Source organism: Trichomycterus rosablanca, chromosome 20 (genome assembly GCF_030014385.1).
Source record: "Trichomycterus rosablanca isolate fTriRos1 chromosome 20, fTriRos1.hap1, whole genome shotgun sequence".
NCBI lineage: Eukaryota > Metazoa > Chordata > Actinopteri > Siluriformes > Trichomycteridae > Trichomycterus > Trichomycterus rosablanca.
In genome coordinates, this window is record NC_086007.1 from 3,457,417 (window position 1) to 3,485,413 (window position 27,997).

A 27,997-nucleotide genomic window follows, 5' to 3' on the forward strand; every position below is an offset into this window, starting at 1 on the left:
TCAGGTAACATGAGACTCAGGTGAGCTGTGGGCTGGACTGATGCAACCATAGCTCCTGTCACACAACACAGGTAAGAAACCTCACAGACTGACAGAAAACACTGCGTCTAGGTGAGAAACCTTTCATCCAAATAAACAAGATGCCACTTGGGAACAAACATCGTCCCACCTCTGCAGCAGGCAGAATTGAGACCCAGAACATACCCAGGTACTTTTGTTTGGTTATTTTATTTATACAAAGGGATTTTGGTTGTCATATTAAGGCAGGTCATGTTCCTGACTGTTCTTCATGCTGCCTCATTTGTTCTGCTGTTCAGCCTCTTCGCTTTGATCTTAGTGTGAGGACCGGAGTTCATATTCATGCATTATTAGGCATGCTGGGTTGTTCTTGCCCTCCTCTGGTGTTTCGTGATTGTTTGCTGTTGCCATGTTAGTGAAGCAGTGGTGTAAGATGCTTATAAAATGAGGAACGTCACTAGGGGTCCATTAGGATTAATGACATTCTGTGTTGACAAATGTGTTTGAAGGTTTTTATTTGATTAACCTCAGCTCTTTGATGGGACTTGACGGGTTAATCTCATTCGAGCTGTCTGAAGGTTTTTAGTCTGGCGCACTTAATTAAGAAACTGGAATGTAATTAAACACAGAATGAAGTACCTCGGTAGTTCTGCTTCCACAAAGGTACATTTATATTGTAGAGTGTTTGTTTAAAACAGTTACTATAACTCAAACGTGGAGTCCTGTTTACAGTACCAGTGGTTCATACAGAAGCACTTTTTATTTTAATTTAACTGATTAAAATGTACAAAATTAGGTCCTCTAATGCTATAATACTATAATTATAACTAATATAATACTATATATTATATTATTCTCTCTATTATAATACTATATATTATATTATAATACTATAACTAATATAATACTATATATTATATTATTCTCTCTATTATAATACTATATATTATATTATATATTATTATACTATAACTAATATAATACTATATATTATATTATTCTCTCTATTATAATACTATATATTATATTATTATACTATAAATAATATAATACTATATATTATATTATTCTCTCTATTATAATACTATAACTAATATAATACTATATTATATTATAATACTATATATTATATTATAATACTATAACTAATATTATACTCTATATTATATCATTATCTCTATTATAAAACTATATATTATATTATAATACTATAACTAATTTAATACTATATATTATATTATTCTCTCTATTATAATACTGTACATTATATTATATTATAATGCTATATATTATATTATTCTCTCTATTATAATACTATATATTATATTATTATACTATAACTAATATAATACTATATATTATATTATTCTCTCTATTATAATACTATATATTATATTATATTATTATACTATAAATAATATAATACTATATATTATATTATTCTCACTATTATAATACTATAACTAATATAATACTATATTATATTATAATACTATATATTATATTATAATACTATAACTAATATTATACTCTATATTATATCATTATCTCTATTATAAAACTATATATTATATTATAATACTATAACTAATTTAATACTATATATTATATTATTCTCTCTATTATAATACTGTACATTATATTATATTATAATACTATATATTATATTATTCTCTCTATTATAATACTATATATTATATTATATTATTATACTATAAATAATATAATACTATATATTATATTATTCTCTCTATTATAATACTATAACTAATATAATACTATATTATATTATAATACTATATATTATATTATAATACTATAACTAATATTATACTCTATATTATATCATTATCTCTATTATAAAACTATATATTATATTATAATACTATAACTAATTTAATACTATATATTATATTATTCTCTCTATTATAATACTATATATTATATTATATTATAATACTATATATTATATTATTCTCTCTATTATAGTACTGTACATTATATTATATTATAATACTATATATTATATTATTCTCTCTATTATAATACTATATATTATATTATAATACTATAACTATTAAAATACTAACTCAAACATAGATTCCTGTTTACACTACCAGTGGTCCATACAGAAACCTAATCAAAATGTACAGAATTAGGTCCTCTAATGCAGGTAAGAGGAAACAAGCCTTCCCACCATGGTGGGCTGAACTGAAGGGCCTGTAATAATGTATTAATTGTCAAATACAGTACATTATTTGGCCAAAAATACTGTGTCTGAGCCAGCGTATGTGGACTCTGTTCTGTTATTTATTTGTGCATTTGTTTTAGCTACACAGATTGCTAACACATGTATAAATAAATGATCTATAAATAATTACATGCTACTTATATTGCTCAAAAGTTGTGGTTAAATAAAACCAACAAATTGGAAAAAGCCCTTTCCTGTCTCAGCATGACTGTTCCTTTCTGCATAATTCAACAATTATAAAGAAACAAAAAGCCCTGACCTCTACTACTGTCCAGTTACTGTATCGTGCACTGAGAGTCATTCGCCGATAGCAAAGCTGAGATTTGAACTTGAAACATTTGAATGTCAGCACTAGTGGCCTAGCATGTTTTACCATTGTGCCACCCTAGTGTCCAATAAACAATCTAAAATAAACATACAAACATCTCGACACATGCAGCAGGGAAAGTTGGTGCATTAGTTTTGTCTTGGTACACCAGTATCCTCCCTTCTTCTGATCTAAATTACCACAGGTGTAAGCGAGTGTATGTGTTTGTGTGTGTTACATGTGTATGTGTGTGTTGCTGTTATTGCTGTTATCTTTCATAAGGACAAAATGTCCATGTATTCTCTTTTTTAAATACAGTCTCCTGTCAGAGCTCAGACCTGTGCGTGGAGCCTCTGCTCAGAACCTTTCGAGAAAAACCAGACACAGGCGAGTAAGTGTTGATGCCCTGAGTGGAAGATCAGACTTCATTGAAGATCATTTGGAGAGGAAGCCAAACCCTGAGTGGCTGGAGAAGGAACTTCTAAGGAAAGATCACAGGCGACATTCATTTGCTTTTGGAGACAAAGCTAAATTTACTTCGCACCATCATGATGTCAGTGGCCCCACTTCCACTGTCTCTAATCTCAAGGTAAAGGTTTATACCTTCAGTTTAATTGAGAATGTATTTTATTTAAAACAAACATGGTTGTGTTGCAAACACCATTAGTTTAAAGTCAAACCAGATAAGATTCACCACACTAGCCATATGAATTTGCCACTTGTAACAGCACAACTAACAGACCAAAACATTTTTAGCAAAGTTCTAATCCCCTAAAGTTACACACTGCATCTTTAAGTAGTTTCTAAAAAAATTGGAGCTCTTAAAAAAGACAACCCAATGGTGTCTAAGAGAGCAAGATAACACTTGACACAGCCTGGCTTGATTAATCTGCCCCTGTTTAATCTTCCAGTGTATGTCAGCAATGCTAAAGTTGCTGAAAGGTCTTAAAATGGAGCACACTTTAATCACACTGTAATCAAAAGACATTTGGAATGAGATAAGATGTTATTAATTAAAATATAGAATAGTCTAGAAATGGTTACAAAGCCATATTTGAGAATTTGAAGTCCAGATCCACAGTGAGCACCACTATCTAAATTTTTTAAAAGACATAAAGAGGAACATCTTGGAAGACCTGAGTCTTGTTATAATAAAACATCATACAGTCAAATGTAGTAGCATAATGTCGCTGTCCGATGACAAACACGTATCTCCACTTTTAGCGGTTTTCACTTTTTTACATGTGTTGATTGTGGGTATAAATCTCCGTCTGTCCATAGCAGCAAATATCAAAATGACCAATGAAAAGATGAAAAATCACACAATCTCTTTATCGAATATCTCCACTGGCTGCTAGACCTGTCCATCAAAACCGTGTATCTCCTCTTCCTTCCCCTCCGGTACTGTTTGAGAAATGCATAATGTTTGATCTATACAGTTTATTCAGGTTATTTAATTGCGTGGTTGTAAACATGATTTATATTTGTGCACGTCAGTAATTTTACATATGAAACCAATAGACTGACGACCTGATAAAGATATTTATCTTTTATTTCTGTGCTGAATTGTATCTAAATGGCACCATCTGTGGTTTGTTTGCACGTTACTGTCAGGGGACAAAGTTTTTTCTTTTTCCTGAAAAGTTGAGTTTTTGGAGATACGTGTTTTTCATCGGACAGCGACAATTAGTGTGATGCTGGGAAAATAATTGGCTGCTTCACTAGTGTTGTCAAACAAATGATGCCAAACAGACACAGTTGGATACGACTAGATTGGCAAGAAAAGGGAAAAATGCTACAAAAAAAACCAAAAGGATATAAAAACTGATCTTTTGTTATCAGAAATATTGATATAAAAACAATAACACTCTAAATGTATTTTATTTAGGTGATTTTAGGTGATTTGCTTTTACTGAGTAAAGCAATTCTGTTTATTCTGTCAGTTCTAGATGCAATTTACTACTTGACTGCGTTCTGAAATAGGCTGCTGATAAATCTCTCAAGTGTGTGATAACACTGCATTTCAGAACCCTCTCCTACTAATCTATTGGTATACAAGGTAAACAAGGTGTCTTGCTGAGGCCAGGAAGAAAAAAATTTCACTTTCAACCAAACTGTAACCTTATACTGAGAGGAAATTTGTCAGAGTGTTGGATGCTGTGGTCTGCCATGAATTAGAAACTGTATATAGACTGTGTGGCTTAGAGGCTGCTTAGAAGCTTTAAAGTCACAACTGACCAGATTAATCTTTTCTTAAGATAAAGAGTCACTTTGGGTTTATCCTATGTACTATGGCAGGAGACCACTGTTCCATGTTTCCAGAATGCAGTCAAATTGCTACAGATTTAAATTATACAGCGGTACCTTGTAACTCAACGTCCCCTAAACTCAAAATCTTTGAAACTCGACATCCTTTGTCGAGAAATTTGTACCCTTAAAATCAACGTTTCCCTTAAACTCAACATGTTCAGTTTGTTTTAAAAAAATGTATTTATTGAACCGCTCAGGTGGCGCAGCGGTAAAATACGCTAGCACACCAGAGTTGGGTTTTTGAATACATCGTATCGAAACTCAGCTCTGCCATCTGGCTGGGCTGGGCGGCTGCATGAACAACGATTGCCTGTTGTTCATAGGGTTAGGGGCAAGCCGGATCATGGGTCCTCATAACTGGTGCAAGTACGATCCCTGCTGGCTGATTGATGGCGCCTGCACAGAGCTGAGGAATAATGCCGATCAGGGTGTGACTCTCCGTACACATAGCTAACTGGTATATGAACTCGACTCGTGCGGGTGAAAAATGCAGTCTGTACTGAGCACGTGTCGGAGGAGGCGTGTGTCAGTTGAGAAGCGTCCTCAGTCAGCGGTGGAGGGTTGAATCAGTGGAGGATGCAATCAGGGTGATTGGACATGACTAGATTAGGGGAGAAAATTGGGGGGGGGAGAAAATGGGGGGGGACAGGGAAAAAATATAAAATTATAAAAAAATTTATTTATTTAATTTCAAACAATGAACAGTCGCTTTGTTCAGCGTTTAGCTTGAGCGGTGCGGTAAAACGTCATCAAAGTGCCGATATCAGACAAAACTGCATTTGTGAAATTTTCTGAAAGCATCCACATGTATCTGTGTTTAGCTGTATTTTCATCACTGTTTCACTTATAAACTTGTGTTATAGCTCGGGTGCTGAGAAATTGTAAAAATCAGCTTTTTATTTCAGTGTTTTTATATTATATTTTCAGTGCATAGGTGTCAAAAACAACCCCATTATTTTACATAAGGATAAAATATATGCAGTTTCACGGGACCATGGAATGCAATAACAGGTTTCACAAACATCTTTATGGGAAGAAATACCTCAAAACTCAATGTCTTTTCAACTCAATGCCACTCCCAGAACCAATTGACATTGAGTTTCAAGGTACCGCTGTACTGTAGAACTTGGTACACCACCGGTCAGTAGATGGTTTTTTATGGTCAGATCAGGGGTAGAGCTCACAGCAGAGAAATCAGGATCTGGAAACAACTAGATTTGGATGAAATGCAAAAATGAACTTCTGTACTTTTGTGTTTCCTATTTTCTCAGTTATTATTTTGCACAAATTTCCATTTCTGTTGAATTCTTATGACTGTTCTTGCTCCTTCCCATTCTAATTTGCAATCTTTCGCATGTCTGCACTGAAGAGTATTTTGAAACATGCATACTGAATGCCTAATGAGTTTATTTCCACTGCACATGGCGTACAAAGAGTTTTACATAATGATATTCAGACCCTTTATTCTAAACCCAGCGAAAAAGCAATCTTTGAGATTTAGCCACAGGAAAACATGTAACAGCAAGTGAAAAACAGTTTTTACCTATAGTAGCGTTTTCCTACCAACCTCTGCTGCTTAGAGGTGAAATATAATGTTGTGCTCTATAGAAACCATATGAACTTTATATGAATATCTTTTTAACACAGGGGGCTTGTCCTTCTTCGTCTCAGCAGCCTACCGGCTTGAATACGAAAACACCTAATTCACACACTCGGTGGTTTTCTTGAAGTGGTCCAATTTAAGTGCATTTTAAGTGCATCTTCCATGCTGGTGCTTTCTTCGTCGCTTCGTCTTTCCTCTTAACGAGCACTCAGGATTTATTAATTGGCTGGGAAGCACAGATATCTGCATGCTGTGCCAATTCAGAGAGTTTGTTTCTCCATGGTGTTTGTTTTACTCACCTTTAACTGGTAAGAGCACGAAGCTAAAGAAAGCTTGTTAGAGCAGAAACAGATAATTGGCTGAGATTAGTAAGAATCATGTACATGCTGCATGCACTGCTTAAAGAGTTTTTATCCCTAATAGCTTTTATTTCTTTTCCTGTGCTAAGAAAAGTAATAAAAATTCATTTATTTTTACTCAAAGCGTACTTATATCAGAAGTAGGTGGGTTGTTGATTGCTGTCAATAAATGTATGGATATTACACAACAAACTTTAACCACTACACTCAAACGATAAAGATTTAAGCCCTGTTGAATATGATACATTAAAAGGTGTCTGGTTTCATGCATTTACTATACATGCCCTTTATAACTGAACTCTTTTTATTTCATTTCCATGTTTTACCACCCAAAATCACTGAGACCAATGTAGTTACACATGCCAGATAGGATGCCAATCCATCATGGGACCTGGACTTAATGCCTAAGAGGGATGCCTACATACATTTGGCTATTTAATGTAAATTTGTTACACTTAGGCCGCTCAGGTGGCCTAAGCACACTTGTCGGTTCAAAACTCAGCTCTTCTATCCGGCAGGTTGGGCGGCTACATGTACAACAATTGGCTGTTGTTCATACAGGGTGGGGAGTCAGAGCCGGGACCTCATAACTGATGCAATTACGACCTCTGCTGGCTGATTGATGGCGCCTGCACAGAGTCAAGGAATAATGCGTTGATCAGGGTGTGGCTCTCCATGCACAAAGCTGATCCGCATATGAACTCGCCTCGTGCAGGTGAAAAGATGCAGTCGGCTGCTGTACACGTGTTGGGGCGTGTATCAGTCTCGCTCTCCTCAATCAGGAGTGGAGGTCAGCATCGGTAGAGAGAAAGCGTAATGGATACGATTAGATTGGGAGGAAAATTGGGAGAAAAAACTAAAGAATTATAACACTTTTCTTACTTGTTCATGACAATCGCACAAATGTAATAGATACAACATTTAGAAAAGGCCGAGCTCTTGAGTTTGAATCTCAGCTTTGCTATCAGTCAGCTGGTTGGCTGTGTGTCTCTGGAGCAAATTTGACCTCTGCTAATCGGTCGAGGTGCCTGCACGGCGGGCAGTTGATCACGGATGGCTCCTCTGTGTTCTGTGAGACCCTGTCCCTGGCAGGTAAAAAAAAGCAATCGCATGTCGATGGGGACTCGAGACAGGTTCTACCCTCCTTAATTAAGGTTGGCAGTGGCAGCAACGACAATAGAGATATAAGCTCCAATTGGCCATGACTGGACTGGATTACAAAGGCAAAAAACTAACCAAAAAAAGAAACACACATAATGAGGTGTCTTTTATTTACGAAACAGCTGGAGCAGAAGGTGTCCCTTGAAGATCTCACCAAGCTGAAGTCAGCATTTGAGGTAAGCTCACATCGTATACAATTAATACTTTTAATTTTAGTAACCCGAGTGTCAGCACTAAACTGTAAGCTCTTTTGTGCAGGAGTTTGAAAATGATGGAATCAGATCTCTGGACTTCCCACAATTCAGTCTGATCATTAAGAAGTGTTTGGGATTGAGAAGCATCGTAAGTCACAGTGGCAGTTCATTGGTTAAACCATTCCCATCCATTTATCATTCTGAGTCTGTATAATTTAGATATCATTTACATTTCTTAGATTATTTTGATGTCCCTGATTTTAAAGATCTGTATTATTATAAAATACGTTTGTCGTATCTGCTCTCTCACTTCCTTTTTTTCCTTTTATGGCTCTGGAAATATTACAGAATGATGCCCAAATCCATCAGCTCTTCATGAAGATTGATTACTCTGGACAAGGCAGCATCGAGTGGGTATGAATAACACAAAACTATTATGTTCAGATCACTTCTGCCAGTCAGGAACTGCTTCTTTCTATCTAATGTGCCACCATATTTTATTTCATTTTATTTTTATCAATCTCTTTATCCTGGTCAGGGTCACAGTGTGTCTGGTTGAATCTGGTAACACTGGGCCTGGACAGGACTACCCTGGACGGTGCACCAATCCATCACAGGGCTTTGGCCACCCCCTCCTCCTAATGATTGCTCCCATTAATATCTAAAAAACGAAGGTCTAAAATTGAAATGTAATGTTGCAAATGAATGTGTGGTTTCATCCTCTCTTTCACACAAGGAATCTATTTCTGCAATCCTATATAAATGTAATCCAATCACACGTGTTGAATCTTATATTTCCGACGGTCTGTTCAGTGGAATGCGGTTCTGCAGGAGCTCATTTTAATGATGGTGTATTTCCTGTGTGGAATTGTAGGATGAGTTCTGTACGTACATGCAGTTGGAGTACACTGAAAAAGCCGAGTCAGTGATTCGCACTAAGCAGGCGACCTTCTCACTTCCAGCGATGATTAAACCCCTGACTCTTGGTGAACCTGTTCTGAGGATCCACCCCACACCTGATGGTGCTTTAGTGACTGTGAGGGAAGATGGAACAGTGAGCTACTGGAGCTCCAAACTACAGCTTAGGAAGAGTAAAAGAGTGTTTGTGAGTACTACTACTATTATTACTACTACTATTACTACTACTAACAACACCAATACTACTACTGCTACTACTACTACTACTACTAACAACACCAATACTACTACTACTATTATTACTACTACTATTACTACTACTAACAACACCAATACTACTACTACTATTACTACTACTTCAACTACTACTACTTTTACTACTGCTGCTACTACTACTACTACTACTACTACTATTATTACTAATACTACTTCTACTACTACTACTGCTATTACTAGTACTAACAACACTAGTACTACTACTTCTACTATGACTTCTTCTAGCATGACTACTTTTCTACTAACACTGCTACTACTACTAACACTACTACTACTACTACTTTATTATTTCTTGTAGTCCCAGAAGAAATACAAGAACAAAATGGCTCTAATGAAAAATAAAATGAGGTTGTAGTTGTTTTTAACCACCAGCATGGTTTGACTTGTCACGGTTCTCTGGAGTGATATTGCAAAGCTGTATGCAATAATAAACAAGGCAAGCCTGTATATAAGCCCTGCAGTATATAAACTGTGATTTTTTTTTAGAGTTAGAGATGTAACATTTTGATGATGGCCAAAGTCTCAAGATATGTCTCAGTTGATGTTTTGGTTCATTTCAAAGCTGGTCAGATAGGCTGAGGTCAGGGCTCTTTGCATGACCTGTGCCACTGTTTTCTTTTATCAAGCATGAAAGACCCATTGGACGGAAGCCAAAGTGGGCGACAGATTTTATCACCATGCCGCAGTACAACAAGCTGATCGTCGGAACAGGGTGGGTTCTTGTTACACAGCTTTCTTTAAACTGCAGTTCAATATCATGATACACTCACTCACTCACTTTCTTAACCACTTATCCAATTAGGGTCTAGCCTATCCCAGCTTTTCAATGGGCGCAAGTCCCACAGTAACACCCTGGATGGGGCGCCAGTCCATCACAGGGCAGACACACATACACACACCCATTCACCTATAGGGCAATTCAGTGTCTCCAATTAACCTGACTGCATGTTTTTGGACTGTGGGAGGAAACCAGAGCTCCCGGAGGAAACCCACGCAGACACGGGGAGAACATGCAAACTCCCCACAGAAAGGACCCGGACCGCCCACATGTATACACTTTCTTCAAAATTCTAAAATAAAATAACATAAAAATTTAAGGTTTCTTTTAAAATCTAAAAATGTATGTTGAGAAATGAATGGTCAAACAATTAAAATGACACCAGTATAGTGGATCTTTTCCCTAAAGAGGGGTGCAACACAGGTACTCAAATGTACTCTCAGGCATAATGAGGAGGTAAGAGAGAAGCCAACAGTCACTCAAAAATAGTTGCAGGATGACCTAAAAGCAGTTGGAACAACAGATAAACAGAGAGCAATAAGCTCAGTGCAGTGCAGTCATCACTTTTTCTATAACCCACACAAAACTCTGTTCAAAAAGTGGCACATAGATACACATCTACAGTTTGCACTCAAGTATTAAGACAAACATACCTTTAGAACAATGTACTTTGGTCAAATTAAACAAAAATAGAACTTTTTAGAAATAATTCAGCTTGGAAAATAGGGTTGCAATGTCAAACCCAAAGTATGGAGGTGAAAGCATTAGAATATGGGACAGATTCTCTAAAACAGCAATGCTGCACATCAGCCTGTGTAGTTCATTTTGTTTCTTATGGATGTGCTTAAGTAAGGTTTATACAGCAGACATGGAGACACTTTTTCTAATTAATTTGCTGATAAAAATGTTTTATTTTTGATCCGCAGGGACCGTGAAATCCAGCTGTACGAGCTTTCGTCCCTGGAGCCTTATTGCCAAGTGAACTCACTGGAAACTGTGCCTCTCAAATTAGACTACTGGTGAGAGCTTTCTCGAGCATACAGCTCACAGGACAGTTTGTTGTAAATGCTGGTGACAACCCAAGATAAAGAGGTTATTAAAAAGCCCCGGGTGCCTTAAGGAATTATATAGTTGAAGTATATATTGTCTGAGTCGGTGAAGCTGTTATTTATCTTTGTGATCACTTCATAAGAGTTATATCCTGCCTGAGAGCATGGTGACTGTTTTTCTTTTTTTTTGTAGCTATACCGGTCCTGATCAATGTGCCATTGTGTACGGAGACATTCAGGTAACTAGACGTGCCGTGGTAACATTTCAGTAGATGAGATGCAGAGTTCCTGGCAGCGGTGTGATTAATGACTTGCTTTCGATATCCTAGGGCTGTGTGAATATCATACTAATGACATCAGTAGGTGAGACCCTGAGGTAAACAAGCATGTTTCATTTTTACTGCTTCATTTGTTCCTTTAATTATTCTTCCCACAACATATTCTTGTAATTATTTATTTAGAGAAAAGTCCAAAGTTTAATTGGGTGTGTACAGAATACAGCTGTATACAATACAAAGGGTTTTTCAAAATCAGGGTCCACACTCAACAAAGAGGGGCCGAGGATATGTCCAACATCCAAGGCTAATTCTTTGTTCATGAGCTTTATATATATATTTAACTGGTCTTACCCTTGTTGCTGTTGCTTCTGCAGCCTTGTGTATTTAATAGAATGCTCACCCAGTGAATCTACAGTACTTTGTAAATAGTTAATTAAAGCCTCTTAAGTTCAAGCAAAAAGTCCAGGCAGGAAAGTCGGTCATTAACACAGAGGGCAGAATAAAAAAAAATCACTTTACTTTCCTTTAGGGCGGCACTGTGGCTCAGTGGGTGAGTTTCCTCTGCGAGCTCTGGTTTCCTCCCACAGTCCAAAGACGTGCATTTGAGGTGAATTGGAGATACAAAATTGTCCATGACTTTGTTTGACATTAAACTTGTGAACTAATGAAGTTCTGACCCCAACCCAAGATGTTTGGAATGAACTGGAACCCATCTCATCCAAGACTAGTGCTTAAGTTTACAGATGCTCTCCATATGTCCCACAGAAACACTCCATGTAAATCATCCACGGTTTAATAACCTATGGTCAACTACTATTCAATACTTTTCAGTATAAACATATAAAAAATGTGTTACTTTTTGTTTTATTTTGCTTTTTATTTGTTGTTTTGAGGAAAACCTAAATTCATTTGTATCTGTATTAAAGAAACTTTCTAAGATGTCTTTTTATTCTTGTAGATTGTGGAAGAAATTGCCGAAGGTTGAAAATGTTCCCAGCATTAGCATTGATAATGCAGTACTGTCTCCACATGTGACCTTCATTAGATGGAAAGTCCACCAGGACTGGGTAACAAAGGTATGTTTGCAATAATATTTAATTTTTAAGCTATATATTGTAATTAAGAGAAGTTGCTTAGTAGATAATTATGGTCTATCGCCTTTTCATAACAATGCAATGAAGTGTATGTGATAAAAGTGTCTAGAACAGGGCAGTCGTGGAACAAACAAGTGTATTTTTAGTTTGAGCGATAGAACACGAGAGTGGGTTTGTTGTATCACGGCTGTAATTAGATTGTAAAACAAAAACATGCTGTTATCAGATATATGAGACACGCTTTGTTCTATAGGTGGGTAAAGATGTATAAATAACTATATATGGTTGATTTTTATGTATTAACAATATAAAACTATGTTTTTCTTCCAGTACTGAGTGGGGTCTTAAGTTCAATCCTCACTTCCTGTCAGTGCCTTCATATCTTCATATGTTCATACTTAACTGAGCCTTTTAAATCAGGATGTATTCAATCAGAAATTAAAGAACAAACATAAATTCACTCTAACCACTTCAAAAGAAGCCTAATGACAAATTTCATATAATAAATATAATAAAGTTCATTCATACAGCATTTCTTATTCTTGTTTGCAACAATTGTAATACTTTTAACCCATAATTTGGGGCAGCATGGTGTCTCAGTAGGTAGCAATGTCGCCTCACAGCAAGAAGGTCCTGGGTTCGATCCCTAGGTGGGGCGGTCTAGGTCCTTTCTGTGTGGAGTTTGCATGTTCTCTCCGTGTCCGCATGGGTTTCCTCCGGGTTTTCCTCCCACAGTCCAAAGACGAGCAAGTGAGGTGAATTGGAGATTCAAAATTGTCCTTGACTGTGTTTGACATTAAACTTGAGAACTGATGAAAACATTATGTTAAAATCCTAATAAATAACTCATAATTTGTTTATAGATTTTAGTCTTTTATAGTAGTCCTTTAGGTTCTAATCTACTGAATGTACCCTGCATGAGTCTCGCTTTATGCATACAACTTAGCATTGAGTGTCATGGGCCGTGCTCTAAGGTCCAGCTTTGGTTTTTGGAGTTTGGTCAGTTTGGAGATTGAAACTAAATCTTCCACTCAGTACTGGAACTGAACAGTATTGTTAATACATTAAAATCAACCATACATGACCAGAGTTATTTATACATCTTAACCCACCTATAGAACATAACACTCAATGCTAAGATGTATGCATAAAGCGAGACTCATGCAGGGTACATTATATGAAGATTTATTATATGAAATTTGTCATTAGGCTTCTTTTGAAGTGGTTTGAGTGAATTTATGTTTGTTCTTTAATTTCTGATTGAATACATCCTGATTTAAAAGGCTCAGTTAAGTATGAACATTTGAACATATGAAGATATGAAGGCACTGACTGGAAGTGAGGATTGAATTTAAGACCCTGGGGACCAAGTTTATGTGTGAAACCTGTAACAATAAAACTAATAGCTGTGGTTGTTCACTGACATGTTTAAGCATAACACAGTTTGAGTATAATGTAGTCACACACACACGCGAGTTCATATGTTCAGTGAATAAATATAAAGTAGGCAAAGACAACTGCTTAAACTCTGCATTCTGTTTATTTAAGAGTTAAAGAGATCAGAAAGAACACACACTAAAAATTAGCATTAAAACATTTATAAATGTGACATTATTTTGTAATTTCAGGTGAAATATTTCCACAGCATTCCTGCCATTGTCTCCACATCTAACCATGAAGCCTCTGCTCTTGTTATTGGTAAGGTAAAAAATAAGCCGCTTTTCTCTTCTGTTCTTCATTATGGGTCTTTTATGGGTTCCTTATCGACCAGTCCCAGCGGAGTATATCAGTGACAAAATCTGTTCGTCCAGCACACGGCACAAGGACCAGAACGATTATTATCTCCCTTTAATCTTCATTAGTCTGAAAAGAGTGTGTTTTTGTCTGCCCTTGAAGGAAAGTCTATGCTCAGGCTGGATGTAGAAGATCAGTCATTTATCCAGCAGCCGGAGCTCTCACCCAAATTAAATTTCACTAAATTGAGTCTGAAATGCCTGGCGTGACCCATAGCAAATAGGCTATGAGGCTCCTGCAATCTGCTGTGTGTGTGTGTGTGTGTGTGTGTTCAAACAGAACAGTTTGCCACTGTTGGGCCCTTGAGCAAGGCCCTTAATCCTCAATTGCATAGATTATATACTGTCGCACTACAGTAAGTCGCTTTGGATAAAAGCATCTGCTAAATGCCGTAAATGTAAATATTGGCTTTCTATGTGTACTTTAGTTTTCTGTCACCTTCTAAAGACATGCAAAAGGTGGATTGCCTGCTCTGAACTGGCCCTGAGTGTGGGATGTTGTGTGATTCAGGATGGTGCCAAATCTACCCTGACATTTATTAAAACACAGTGGTTAGAGAAAATAAATAATTGAAGAATATTTTCATGTCATAGTCTTGATATTTTCAATCAGCTTTTCAAGACTAGTTAAACAAAACAATACTTTTTTTACTTCATTCTTTTGTCATTTAAAATATCATTTTTTCTATAATCAACTATGATTTGAGCTAACATTAAAAGTACATTTTAACACTTTCAAACTGATTTTACTCTTTTACTGAAGGCTGCATCCTTCCGTCCACGAACGTCGAGCAGCAGTTGAGAGAGATTAAGGAACTGTGTGAGAATAAACCCAAGAAAGTGGCACCTGGTATCAGCAGCCCTCAGGCGAGGGCACAAGGTGACCAGACTGTCTTCTCTATTTATAAAGGAGTGATGACCTTTGACCTGTGTAGGAAGCATAACTTGCTGGTGACTGGAGGACTGGACCGGCTTATACGCCTGTGGAATCCTTATGTTTCTGGGTGAGCTCAAGTTTATTTATATATGAATCTTTCTGCTCTGTTAGGAGGCGTAAACCGACAGTGTAGTGCATCTGTATTGCAACAGACTGCAATAATAATAATAATAATAATAATAATAATAATAATAATAATAATAATAATAATAATAAATAGTAATAAATAGTGACAAGTGCAATCAAAACTGGGTTATAATAGCAAACAAAAACTACAATAAAGATAGATTAGTGTAAACTAAAATAATTAAAGTTAAAAAAAATAAAATGAAACAGAAGCTTTACTGTCTGACCAAAAGTATTTGGACACCAAATCATAAGCATTATTGACAATGTATTTATAAAAACAATTGTAGAAAATGTGTTTTCATGCTATGTCAATGACAGGAGGCCCACAGGAATTCTGAAAGGTCATCTGGCTCCTATTTCATACCTCTGTATCTCCTCCGAGGATGGACGTATCTTCTCCGTATCCACAGACAACACCGCTAAGGTAAGGAATTAGACAGAATAGTTACTAAAAACTGAATAGTAAATCATTGATAAAAAAAATTCATTCATCATACATACACATGTATCCCTCGGAGTACAAATGATTTCAGCAACTGTTTTCTGCAACTGAATGTTTCTTTTTATGTTTATCATTAAACAATCATAAAAATACCCCCCTTATTTCAGAAAAGCAAAGATAATTTTGCAGTGGTTAAGATACTAGACTAGTTATCAGAAAGTTTCCAGTTTAAGCCCCACAGCAACCAACTTTAAGTGGCCCCTGAGCAAAGCCCCTAACCCTTAACTGATCCAATTGTCTTCAATCATAATTGTAGCTTGCTTTGGATAAAATAAGTCATAATATAGTCATAATACAAACACATTCATTTGTGGTGTCTAAATGTTTTACCCATATCAATGTAGTTTTTTTTAAAAACATATAATTTTTTATACTCATATGCGTAATGTTCTGTTTATAATTATAATGCCATTACATACATAATGTCATTGTTTATATAAGTACAAAGACACCAGACACTGGGTGTGTAAAATTGAGGTAAATATGCACAGGAATTATGTTCTAGAACAAGAACACTGTTTGTAAAGATCTAAAATGATAGATTACCTTTGGCATATGGATTGCTGTTCCACTATCACACTCTCTCTTCAATAATCTAAACACACAACAGTCATTAATCTGTAAACACTTGTTCTGTTTTCGTTTGTCAGTTTGATGGATTGCGTTGCTGATTATTGATGGTGTTTTTATAACATTAACAGAAAGCAGGACTGATCTGTTCTGATGCTGGAAGATTTATTTGATGGCTGGTGTTTTATAGATATGGGACATTAAGGATCAGTGCTGTTTGTTCACTGCGCACCCGAAGGCGAGTTGGTTGCGTGGAGAGCCGTCAGCCTGTCTGTATTCGGCGGCGGTGAAGAGCCTGTATATCGCCACCGATTCACTCGCCCTGCTCGCCCTCAAAACCAAGTAAGTTCTATAGTAAATGTAAACTAACTTCATATACAGTTGAACATTATGGCTGTTCATAATGGGTGTAGTAGCCTACTGGTTAAGGTATTGGATTAGTAATCAAAAGGTTTTAGTTCAAGCCCCACCACTGCCAGGTTGTCACTGTTGGGCCCTTGAGCAAGGCCCTTAACCCTCAACTGCTTAGACAGTATACTGTCACAGTCCTGTAATACCTAGTTTACACTACACAACTCTTGGCCTTATTTTCGTTTGCCGACTGGTTGGCGCTAGATTTGCCGCTCGGCGATCGGAACTCGGCTCTCAATCGCTATGTGTGAACTACTCAACAACTCGATCCGAGCGGCTCGCCGAGCGCTCGGCAACTTAAGTTATATATCTAGCATTCCAGAGGGGATCAGTCCTACACATGGACTGCAGCCTTTTGCAGGCAGAAAAAGTCTTCGCTCAAAGTAAAAATGATGTTCCGGATTCTTTACCGTGTTTAATATTCCTAATAAAATGTTCAGGCCTGTGGGGGCGCTCAAAATACTCATTTGGTCATATCTGAGTGCATCATGTAGAGAATTGTACTTTGATTTCCTTGTTTTTTTCTCTGTGTATATCTCAGATTACAGCCCCAGGGAGGCTACGTCACGTCCCATAAGGAGCCGGTGCTGTGCTGCGGGTACAGCCGTGAGTTTCAGCAGGTTGTGAGCTGCACCGAAGCCTCGGTGAGTGTGGAGTGGCTTTAGCAAAGCTTGATGCTGTGAGCTGTAGTGAAGCCCTCTGCAGGAACAGAAGTGTATTTGATGAAACGCTCGGTGTGAACAGCAGTATTTGATTACTCGCTCTGCATGAACACCGTTTGTAGTGTTTATCGAAAGACTTCTGCAGCGGGAGGAAACACATGCCGATTTTAATCAGAAAGCCTTTGCAGTATGAGTCTATGATTCTGGGGCTGAGAGGAGCCAGAGACATCACAGGGCATCAAAAATGCACTCACACTTTTAAGCTAACTCCCTTCTAGAGGCATTTAGAGTATCCAATTCACCTACCAGCATGTTTTAGGGAGGCGAGATGAAACAGGAGGTACTCAAAAAATACAGAAACTTCAGATAGTATCTACAGGAAGTCAGGAATTGAATCACTGGGTCAATTTAGCTGTGTCTAATAGTATACATTATATGGCAAAAAAGTATTTGGACACCTGAGCATGAGCTTGCCAGACATCCCATTTCAAAAACAAATGCTATTAAAATAGCATTCTGCACCCAGGTGGCACAGCGGGATATTCCGCTAGCACACCAGCACCGAGATTCTGAACTCCTCGGTTCGAAACTCGGTGTTGCCACCGGTCGGCATGACCGGAATATGTGGGCGGGGCTGTGTAAGGACCCTGATTGGAGGGTAGAGGCGCCTGTGCAGAGTGCATGGGTTTCGTTAAGGGCTGTGCGTGGTTCGGAGGAGGCGTGAGGAGCAATATGCTCTCCTCAACTGCAAAAAATTGGGGATCCCCAGCAGCAGAAGACAAATTTGAAGTATGTCTGTGAGAATTTGTACCTGTTTAGTCTTAAGAGCGCTTGTATGGCTAATGTTGGTCAAGAAAACCTCAATTAATTTTCCAGTTCATTTCAAAGCTGTTAGGTGAGGCTGAGGTCAGGGCTTTGTGCAGGACCCTGGAGTTTTTTAAATCAAGCTATTCTTCATGTCTTTATAGAGCTCACTGTGTGCACAGGGGTACAGTCATACTAGAACAGGAAAGGCTCTTCCCTAAACCCTGCTAAACCAAAAAGTTAATGGTCAGGCCAACATATTTTTGACTATATAGAGTATGGGAATGGTGGGGGGCACAGGCAGTATTTAGAACCCCTAAAACAACAACTATTTATTGTTCATTGTAGTCTGTAGACATTTGGAAGTTTGCATTTACATTTTTCTAAACATTTTATGATTTTTTATGTTCCCATTTGCGTTCCTCCATTCAAGGTAATAAAAGTCTGGGATGTGGACACAGGAAGTCAGGTGTTTGAGTACGGAGGTGCTCACGGACTCTCTGCTATAACCTGTATGAGCTTCGATCCTAAAGGACGAAGGTCTGATTTTTCACATCACAGCTGTTTTTAAATAACAGGAACTACATGGACACAAAACCTTATTTATCTTTATGTTATTTTTCTTCTATTTCAGACTTGTAACAGGTGGAAGAGACGGCTGTCTGAAAATCTGGAACTTCAACAACGGCCACTGTCTGAAGATCCTGAGTCGAGGTGAAGCATTTTAATTTCATTTCAGGTTTCAGTGCACTGTTACCTTATACAGACTCAGACATGAAATTAATGATATGAAGGATTCTCCAGAAGTAACAGTGCAATTAATTACAGAGAAGATGGAGAAGATCACTCACCGTCTAGTATGCTCGTCCACCCCCTCTTAGACCCAGGTTCAAGTTGTAGCCTAGTGGTTAGGGTACTGGACTAGTAATCAAAAGGTTGCTGGTTCAAGCCACTGTACTGTAAGTCGCTTTAGATAAAGGCGTCTGCTTATTGCTGAAAATCTAAATGTAAGTCTTATCAGTAACACCAGACTAGTAAGATCTTCTACATGAGCTATTTGCTATTAGCAAATGTACACCTTCTGAATTATGGGCACTCTTAAGTAAGACAGGTAAGGAAGGTTGTGGAAAATGTGCATAACCTTACACTGAAAATAAATCTAACTGTAATGAGAGAGTCACGCCTGACTACTAAAAAATGGTGAGGTGAAGCCCTGCACCTGCAAGAATTGAAAATTAGCCCAAGTGCAAGATGCTTAACCAAGGTAGAACAATACTAACAGAAAGAGGGATAATCGCCACCAAAATGATGGTCAAATTAACAGAAGTAACAAATGAAAGACACAAAAACATCTGCAGCCTGAGACTGAGAAAGTAAACAGAAAAGGGACAGTGCAGAAATGAAAACTGGCTGTCACAATATGAACCTTGAACACAAGCCGGAGACGGCTGGCACAGGTTAAGGTCCAACATGCTTTCACTACAAGGGGAAAATGGGTTGTCACACTGCCTCTGGGGCAGATCTCTCATCCAGGGCGGTTCCAAACGTGACACCACCAAACTGTGGTGACACGATCTGAGTTCAGTGAAGTATGCTGGCATCCCATGCCTGACAAGGCTGGGCATTATGCTTTCACAGAGAAAAGCAAGTTTGCCAGATAGCAAAGCTGCCAAGTCTGAGAGGAACAAACCATGACATATAGAAACACTCTCAACTGGAGCAAATGAACTCTAGACAAGGCGACAACAGGTGCCTTTTAAATAAAAGGAACTGACACATCAATCATCTGCACCTCCAAGCCCCCCTTGCCAGCCAAAAATGCCAATAGCATCACTGAGATTTGAAGTCAGCAGTGGTGGGCTAGTTTAATAGACTGCTGCACCACCCAAGCAACATGCCGATGTAAATTAGCAACATGTTGACATATAAGGCTTATAAAGTCTCTCTGTTTCTCAGCAGAAGGTGAGAGTGATGAGATCTGCGACTGCTCCTATCTGCAAGTGCACAGAAACTCGTCAGTCCAGGCATCAGCACCACAGTCCAGCTTTTTAGTTTTATTTCCTCATTTCTTCACATCCTCAGCTGCCTCATTTTTTCTGTTTGCTCTGGTAGATTTGTGATGTCGGTAGGCTGGGGTCGGAGGATTGACGTTTACCTAGTGAGTATAGAAGCCGACGTGGACCCGCCTTCACATTTCATATCAGTAAAATCCCTCCACATGGACTCTATAACACACCTGATTCCTCTGACCTACTTCCGTTTCCCACTTTCCTGTTTATCACCATACAGCACGTTTCCTAGTTTCATTTACCGCGTCTCAGGAACCTGCACTGTGTGCTCTATTTTCATTTATATGCAGTTCAGCAGTTTGTTAATGTCGTACTGGGTGTAATTTACTCACTTACTCAGTTACTCATACCTAGAGCGGTATCAGATCAGTTAGTCCACCTTCTGCATGTGTTTGGGAGGTGAAAAAACTCTGAGTTGTACCACACAGGTACACAAAAAACATACAAAACTCCTCACAGACAGAAAGTGAGGACCGGACCCAGGTCCTCAGGACTCAGGTTGCTGGGCCTGCCAGAGATCCTGGGAGGCAGGGCTTCATGTTAATGGAAGGACCAACATTCTACCCAATACAAGACCTAAGTTCTTACATAAACATCATACTATATGGCCAAAGGTATGTGGACACTCAGTTGTTTCAGCCAAACCCACTGCTAACAGGTGTTTAAAATCAATTATATCATAATATAATAAAATAATAATATCATTAAATGATACACTTTGTGTTGTGGTGTTTACCACCACTATCGTTGTCAGGGTTGTGCTGGGTCAAGTTTTACTGGAAACACTGGGCACAATGGAGGAACACACTCCTGACAGAGCGCCAATCCATCGTGTGTGTTGTGCTGGTTGAGCGGATCAGACACAGCAGCGCTGATGGAGTTTTTAATCGCCTCACTGTCACTGCTGGACTGAGAATAGTCCACCAACCAAAAATATCCAGCCAGCAGCGCCCCGTGGGCAGCGTCCTGTGACCACTGATGATGGTCTAGAAGATGACCAACTCAAACAGCAGCAATAGATGAGCGATCGTCTCTGACTTTACATCTACAAGGTGGCCCGACTAGGTAGGAGTGTCTAATAGAGTGGACAGTGAGTGGACACGGTATTTAAAAACTCCAGCAGCGCTGCTGTGTCTGATCCACTCATACCAGCACAACACACACTAACACACCAGCACCATGTCAGTGTCACTGCAGTGCTGAGAATGATCCAACACCTAAATAATACCTGCTCTGTGGTGGTCCTGTGGAGGTCCTGACCATTAAAGAACAGGGTGAAAGCAGGCTTAAGAGGTATGTAGAGAAACAGATAGACTACAGTCAATAATTGTAGAACTACAAAGTGATTTTATATGGTAAGTGGAGCTGATTGACATTTCTAGACTTCAGATGAACGTAAATCCACTGTTGAATGAATTGTTCCTGAAATCAGATTATTTTCATGCATGTTTAGATTTTTTTTCACATTATTTGAAGCACATTCTACCAATCAAATGCCCAGGAGCAAACCCGTGAGCTTACAGAGTTAGTGTGATAATGAAGAAGTATAGAAATAGTTTTGACCTTCACTCATAAGAATGGATTTTATATAAAAGGTCTGGGATGTTTCCCCAGCTAAACAGGAATGTAATTTTCCTGTCAGCGCTCAGATGATCTGAAAGCTGCAGGGGTTTCAGATCATCACTCTGACTGACACCTTGAAAAGATTGGATTTCCATTTGTCTTGCACTTATTGTACCCTCTTACGCTGATTCACTTAGCTGAAATGAAGACACGTTTGAGTGATGACAGTTTCTATAAAATTACATTATTTAAATCTCTGTGAATTATGAAAAGATTTTGGTAAAACTCTGAGCACTTTGTGATTTTTATTTTTCTGTGTTTTAATTTTTTTTAGGACGCACCAGACGACACCCATCACATTCAAAGACCACAGTCCCCCTGGCCGGAGGATCTGGTAAGGCACAAATCCAATGATTTCTGCAATTCACTTTCTTCTTTTGGATTTGTATATCTCATCTAGGGCTGTGCGATATGACTAAAAAACGTATATCTCCATATGCTTTTAAAAAGTGGCGATATACGATACGATATAATGTAAACTTAAAGTACAGTGGCGGATTACTGCCCGTATTTTAGCTTATGTTGTTCTTAAAACACACAAAACATCTTAAAAACACAAAATACTGTAGTTCTGATCAATTCTGACAGAATTACAGTGTTTATATTTTGTGTTATTACAGGCTGAATTTTATTCATATTGACATTTTATTTATATCAAACAAACCAGCAGAATCTCACAATCACATTTATACTGTCAGTTTTACTTCAAATAAATGAGCATAAAAAAAATCCGGAAAAAGTTCAATACTTGATAATGCTTTGCTATCATTGCAAAATGAAAGCGCACGTTAAACAACAGCACCGCGACCCAGATCAACCACACAGCAGCATAAAATCATAAACGCTGCTTACCTGAGCTTCTGTTCCATTAGAGATATAATCACCTTGTTTTTCTTCTTGAAGGCCACATTATATGTTTCCAGAATATTTCCACATTATATTAATACTGTGTTTATCCTCCTATAAGGTAAAAAGCTGAAACCAATCAAGAGAGAGATGAAACTTTCGCCCAAAATCTGAATTCGGAAGCTCTGATTGGTTTATACATCTGTTTTTCAAGGCTTGAACCACGAATGAATCTCTTTCACAAATGAACTGATAGGAGATAAGAGCACAGCTCCCTGATTTGATTACAATGAATAATTCATTTGAAAAGAGTCGTTTCTGACTTTTGACTCAGTGATTCAGTTTGCATGTGTGTGCGTGCACGCGCCCACTCGCTCATGCGCTAGAGAAAGCTTAATGCGCAGCGCTTGTGCTCTGTTTTAATGTTCTCAAAAGGTAACCTGTGTATCCTAGACATACTCGATACATCGAATATGGTCATTTTAACATTTTAGCATTTGGGTGGTGCAGGGGCAAGCCTTCTGTTCATATAAATAAAAATAAAACTTAGGATGTTAGAAAGCGAGACTACACGATTGCATACATTTTAAACATTTTTATATTAAAATGATTCATTTTATGTCTGAAATGTTTCATTTATCTTTTATGAACAAACAGAGTAAAGGACATAGAGAGGACATCCTGTGCATCAGTCACTGCCCTCCGTATCTGATCGCCACGGGAAGCTACGACGGAGAGATCATCGTGTGGAACATGGTATCAGGACACATCCAGTGTCGCTTTCAGACACCTCTGCCTCCACATGCAGACCCTACTCATGGTACATCCGTGATCTTTTTATTAAGAGTTACAAACATTGTTTTGAACCCTGGATTTTTAATAAATAAATGAACGATTCCCTTTAAATGCTCCCATTTGGGGTCACCACAGTTTTTATGCTGGATGCCTGACGCAACCCTTTTATTTATTCTGGCGTGAGACCAGCACTGATGTGTCCTGGCTTGGTTGACGTAACGCCATGCGCCTTTTGTATTTGTGAGCCCACGTCATCGACCTGTCTTCCTCAAGCACAGCCAGTTGTGCCTGTTGGTTGCCTGGCCAGGTTCATACCATAGATGAAATTTGAATTTGAGATCTCAGCGGTGGTGGGCTAGCGTTTTGGACCTTGTGCCCCCAACAAAAATACCAATTGTTTAAGAAAAAGAAGAAGTATTACAGTAAGCAGATTGTAGTACATTGTTCTTTACATTGTATGACTGTAGAATTTTCTTTTGTGTGTGTGTGTGTGTGTGTGTGTGTGTTTGTAGTTGTGGACAGAAGTGTACAAAGCCTTGTCTTTTTAAAGACTCGAACACAAGATCCTGTAGCTGCTTCCCTCGTGTCCTCAGGTGTCCACGGTAAAATTTTATCTACTGTTTGTTTGTTTATTAGGATTGTAACGTCATGTTTTACACTTTGGTTACATTCATGACAGGAACGGTAGTTACACATTACACAAGATTCATCAGTTCACAAGTTTATATCAAACACAGTCATGGACTATTTAGTATCTCCAATTCACCTCACTTGCACGTCTTTGGACTGTGGGAGGACACCAGAGCACCCAGAGGAAACCCACTCGGACACGGGGAGAACATGCAAACTCCACACAGAAAGGACCCGGACCGCCCCACCTGGGGATCGAACCCAGGACCTTCTTGCTGTGAGACGACAGTGCTTCCCACTGAGCCACCATGCCACCCTTTTATCTACTGTACATTCTATAAATTAAAAGAGCGGGTTGGAACAGGGTAAAATCATTTCTGTTTGTTAATAAAGGTACCATAAATTATGCAGACTGTATTACTGATATGTGATTTCTATCCTCATGTTATGTCACATTTGCTATTCTGCAGGTTCTGTAAATTTCTGGAACATTCTAAATGGAGGGAAATTTTATACCTCTTTTAAAGCAGTATGTCCATTTACTAACACAAGTTTCATTCACTCAGATGTTCTACCAAGTGGTAAAAATATCCGACAATAAGGAACTTTCATAACTTTCAGTCCAGACTGCAGCAGCAGATCACGAAACTGGACGTCACACAGGATGATCGATTGCTCTTTGCCGCAGATCAGACAGGCTACGTCTACGTTTACAATATCAAGGAGTGCGCCCTCAGCCCAGAACAAAAACCTCAGAAAGGTAAGACTAGTTCTGCTTTTGTAAGAAATTTGGATTAAATGTGTAGAAGATTATTTACTTTTATTTCAGTTGTGAACTTTTGGCGAGCACACATTGGCAGCATTACTGGGTAAGAAACTTCACACATACTGTATTTTGTATATACTGTATTTACTTCTCATTGCTGTGCTAAAAAATCAGTGCTTGAATGATTTCTGCCTCCCTTCAAGCTTACAGATAATTGAGAACGATCAAGTACTGCTCACTTGCTCGACCGACTGCACCGTGAGGTTATGGAGTGTCCACGGAGAGTTTATAGGTACAACAAGTAATACGTTAACAGCATTTAGCAGGCGCTGTTTATTTATTTATTTATCCAAAACAATTTACAGCCGGAATTGAACACTATGTAAGTAAATAAGGATTAATGTCTTCCTTAGAAGCCCAACAGTATTAGCTTGGCAGTGGTAGGGCCTGAACCAGCATCTTTTTGATCAATAGTCCACTACCTTCTACCTTAACAGCTGAGCTACCACCCCTGCAGAGAATGTCTTAATATTTGGTGCTTTTACAATTTGTCTTTGGCTACTCCCGTATTTAAGGGAGACCACAGCAGATTATTCAGGTCCACATACCTGATTTGGCAGTTTTTACAGTTTCAGTTTTTACAGTTACAGTTTTTACACAGATCTGAACGGTCATGTCTGACGTAGAAGAGGGAGGGTGTGGTCAAATAGCAGTTGGGAGGTGCATATATATATATATATATATATATATATGCACCTCCCGATAGCTATTTATCCACACCCTCCCCCTTTATCCCCACCCTACATCAAACATGACCAATCAGATCTGTGTAAAAAATATATATATTATGCGTTTTTCTCCCAGTTTAGTGTAGTCAATTTATTTTCAGCTGCTGGTGATCCCCGATATCTTGCAGTTGAGGAGGGTAGATTGATGCTCACGCCTCCTACGACCCGCACGCAGCCCTTAATGGAACCCTTTTCCACCCATGCACTCTGCACACTCTTTGCTTAGTTATTTTAATAAAAGCTTTTTATTAAACAAATCATGTTCACATGAATATAACTACAAAAGAAAGAGCTGACACTTTCCTGTCTGGCTCCTTTTCGGGTATATAAATTGGATTTCTTTTATTATGCATCAGACACCTGAATGCTAAGAGATGTTATAAATAGGGTACACTTATCTACCCCCCACAGGTACATTTGGGCAGCCTGAGCGATGGAATCTCCATACCGCATCATCGTGGAGGCACCCTGCTGTCCCCTATGAGGTTCTTGTAGATCCTCTGAGCATGCCTGATCTCTCACGGCTGGACGACAGGTCAACTTTACCAGATGTTCTCAGTTCGGAAAAGAATGTGGGCACCAGCAGTGAGGTACAAAGCGTGAAGGATTATATATTTATATGTAAGAACAGTTTATTCCGATCAGGGCCACTGGAGGTCTGGAGTCCACCCGGAGACACTGGAAATAAAAGCCAATCGATTGCAGAGAGAGAGACAGACAGACAGAACGGACCTGACTTGACTTACTGACTTGACTTACTGACTTGACTTGCTGACAATCTGTATACATGCCCTGTATCCAGGTAGGCTCCTGACTCACTGTGACCCAGTTCTGTAGGTTGTTAATAAATCTATAGGTTTCTTGGTACTTCAGTGCGTTCCATCTATGCTAATTCATCTTTCATTATCATTGCAGTCTGATTCCCTCCACAAGGTCAGATCTCCTCTATTAAGCTCCAGCAATGGAGATACCGTGGACGAGATTAACGCAGCTCCTTGTCCTGAACACGGAAAGTGGTGAGCTCATTTCTCAATCTTGCAAACGCACATCTCCATTTCAGCGAGACGTAGACAGGAACCGTTTTCCCTCTGGCTTTGCAGGTTTCGCCATGAAATATTCATGCAGTCTAACAAGCCTCTGAACTACAGCGGCCCCAAGGCTTACCACATGCTGAGGTATTTTGAGGTTGTCGACGCCCCTGCTACATGTAAAAAGCCGGACCTCTCCCTGGCAGTGGTCGACCCCTTTATTGGCAGCTCAGGTAACAAGGAGACAGCGGGAATTTAAATGAGACCTGACTCGATTTAAAGGATTTTGTCCTCAAATTAGAAGCCAGCACACGAAGTGGAGAACTTTTTCTGAAGGAATCTGTGCTTTACGGTAACTTTTGTGGTCAAATGTGGACTGGGCATCAATCCATCACACAGCAATACAGACGTACGTATTCCTTCACTTACAACTAGGAATGATTTAAAGCAGCCATGTAACTTATCCATGTTTTTGGGAGGTGGGAGAAAACCAGAGTACCTAAAGGATCAAACCCAGATTCTGGAGTCCCCAGAACCCATGTTGCTGACATTCAATCCCTTGATCCCCTTTCTGAGCTCAGGCTTAACTGAAGTTGCATGACGCAGAGAAGAAAGGTGTAGTGTGCACTGTTCAAAGTATTTTTGGAAGAACAAACATCATATAGAACATCAAGAGGAAAAGCACCGACACAAAGTTTAAAAGCTAGTGTAACACAGTATGAGGGTGTGTTAGCGCCAATCACATGGGCAACTTGCACATCACTAAAGGTACGATTAATGCTGAAGGGATGTTCATGCCGAGGCACATTCTCTTACAACTGCAAAGCTTTACAGAAAGGGAAAACAGGTGCTAGACTGGCCTGTCTGTAGTCCAGACCCATCTCATATTGAAAATGTGTAGTGCATAGTGACTCCTGGCTTAACTTTGTTGCTGCCATCAATTTCAGAATGAGCAAACATATACAAAAACAATCAAACTGATTAGTTAAAACTATAAATATATTGTGCTTGTATTTTTAAATAAATGCAGATCAAAAACAAGTGTTGC

The 27,997-nt window shown here is 38.5% G+C and overlaps 1 protein-coding gene across 1 annotated transcript; it reads left to right on the plus strand.

Moving 5' to 3' along the window:
* The first annotated feature begins 9 nt into the window (after positions 1-9).
* Positions 10-27,990, plus strand: wdr95 (WD40 repeat domain 95). The gene is made up of 30 exons (XM_063017323.1): positions 10-20; positions 2,895-3,165; positions 8,132-8,185; positions 8,268-8,351; positions 8,552-8,617; positions 9,078-9,308; positions 10,024-10,109; positions 11,102-11,194; positions 11,418-11,463; positions 11,554-11,600; positions 12,461-12,578; positions 14,225-14,294; positions 15,153-15,393; positions 15,774-15,879; positions 16,718-16,869; positions 17,480-17,582; positions 18,838-18,944; positions 19,039-19,118; positions 20,364-20,418; positions 20,517-20,562; positions 22,371-22,430; positions 23,600-23,762; positions 24,250-24,339; positions 24,838-24,896; positions 24,989-25,127; positions 25,197-25,236; positions 25,337-25,425; positions 26,333-26,661; positions 26,837-26,937; positions 27,022-27,990. Exons 1-30 carry the CDS (start codon positions 10-12, stop codon positions 27,206-27,208), a joined length of 3,324 nt encoding a protein of 1,107 aa, XP_062873393.1. The 3' UTR covers positions 27,209-27,990.
* The last annotated feature ends 7 nt before the right edge of the window (positions 27,991-27,997 follow it).

What these genes read in the sequence shown, in the direction of transcription:
- wdr95 (XM_063017323.1), top strand. An exon ending in TCTGAAGATCCTGAGTCGAG is followed by an intron (nt 19,119 to 20,363) that starts GTGAAGCATTTT and finishes GTTTCTCAGCAG; the next exon opens with AAGGTGAGAGTGATGAGATC. An exon ending in CACATTGGCAGCATTACTGG is followed by an intron (nt 25,237 to 25,336) that starts GTAAGAAACTTC and finishes CCTCCCTTCAAG; the next exon opens with CTTACAGATAATTGAGAACG.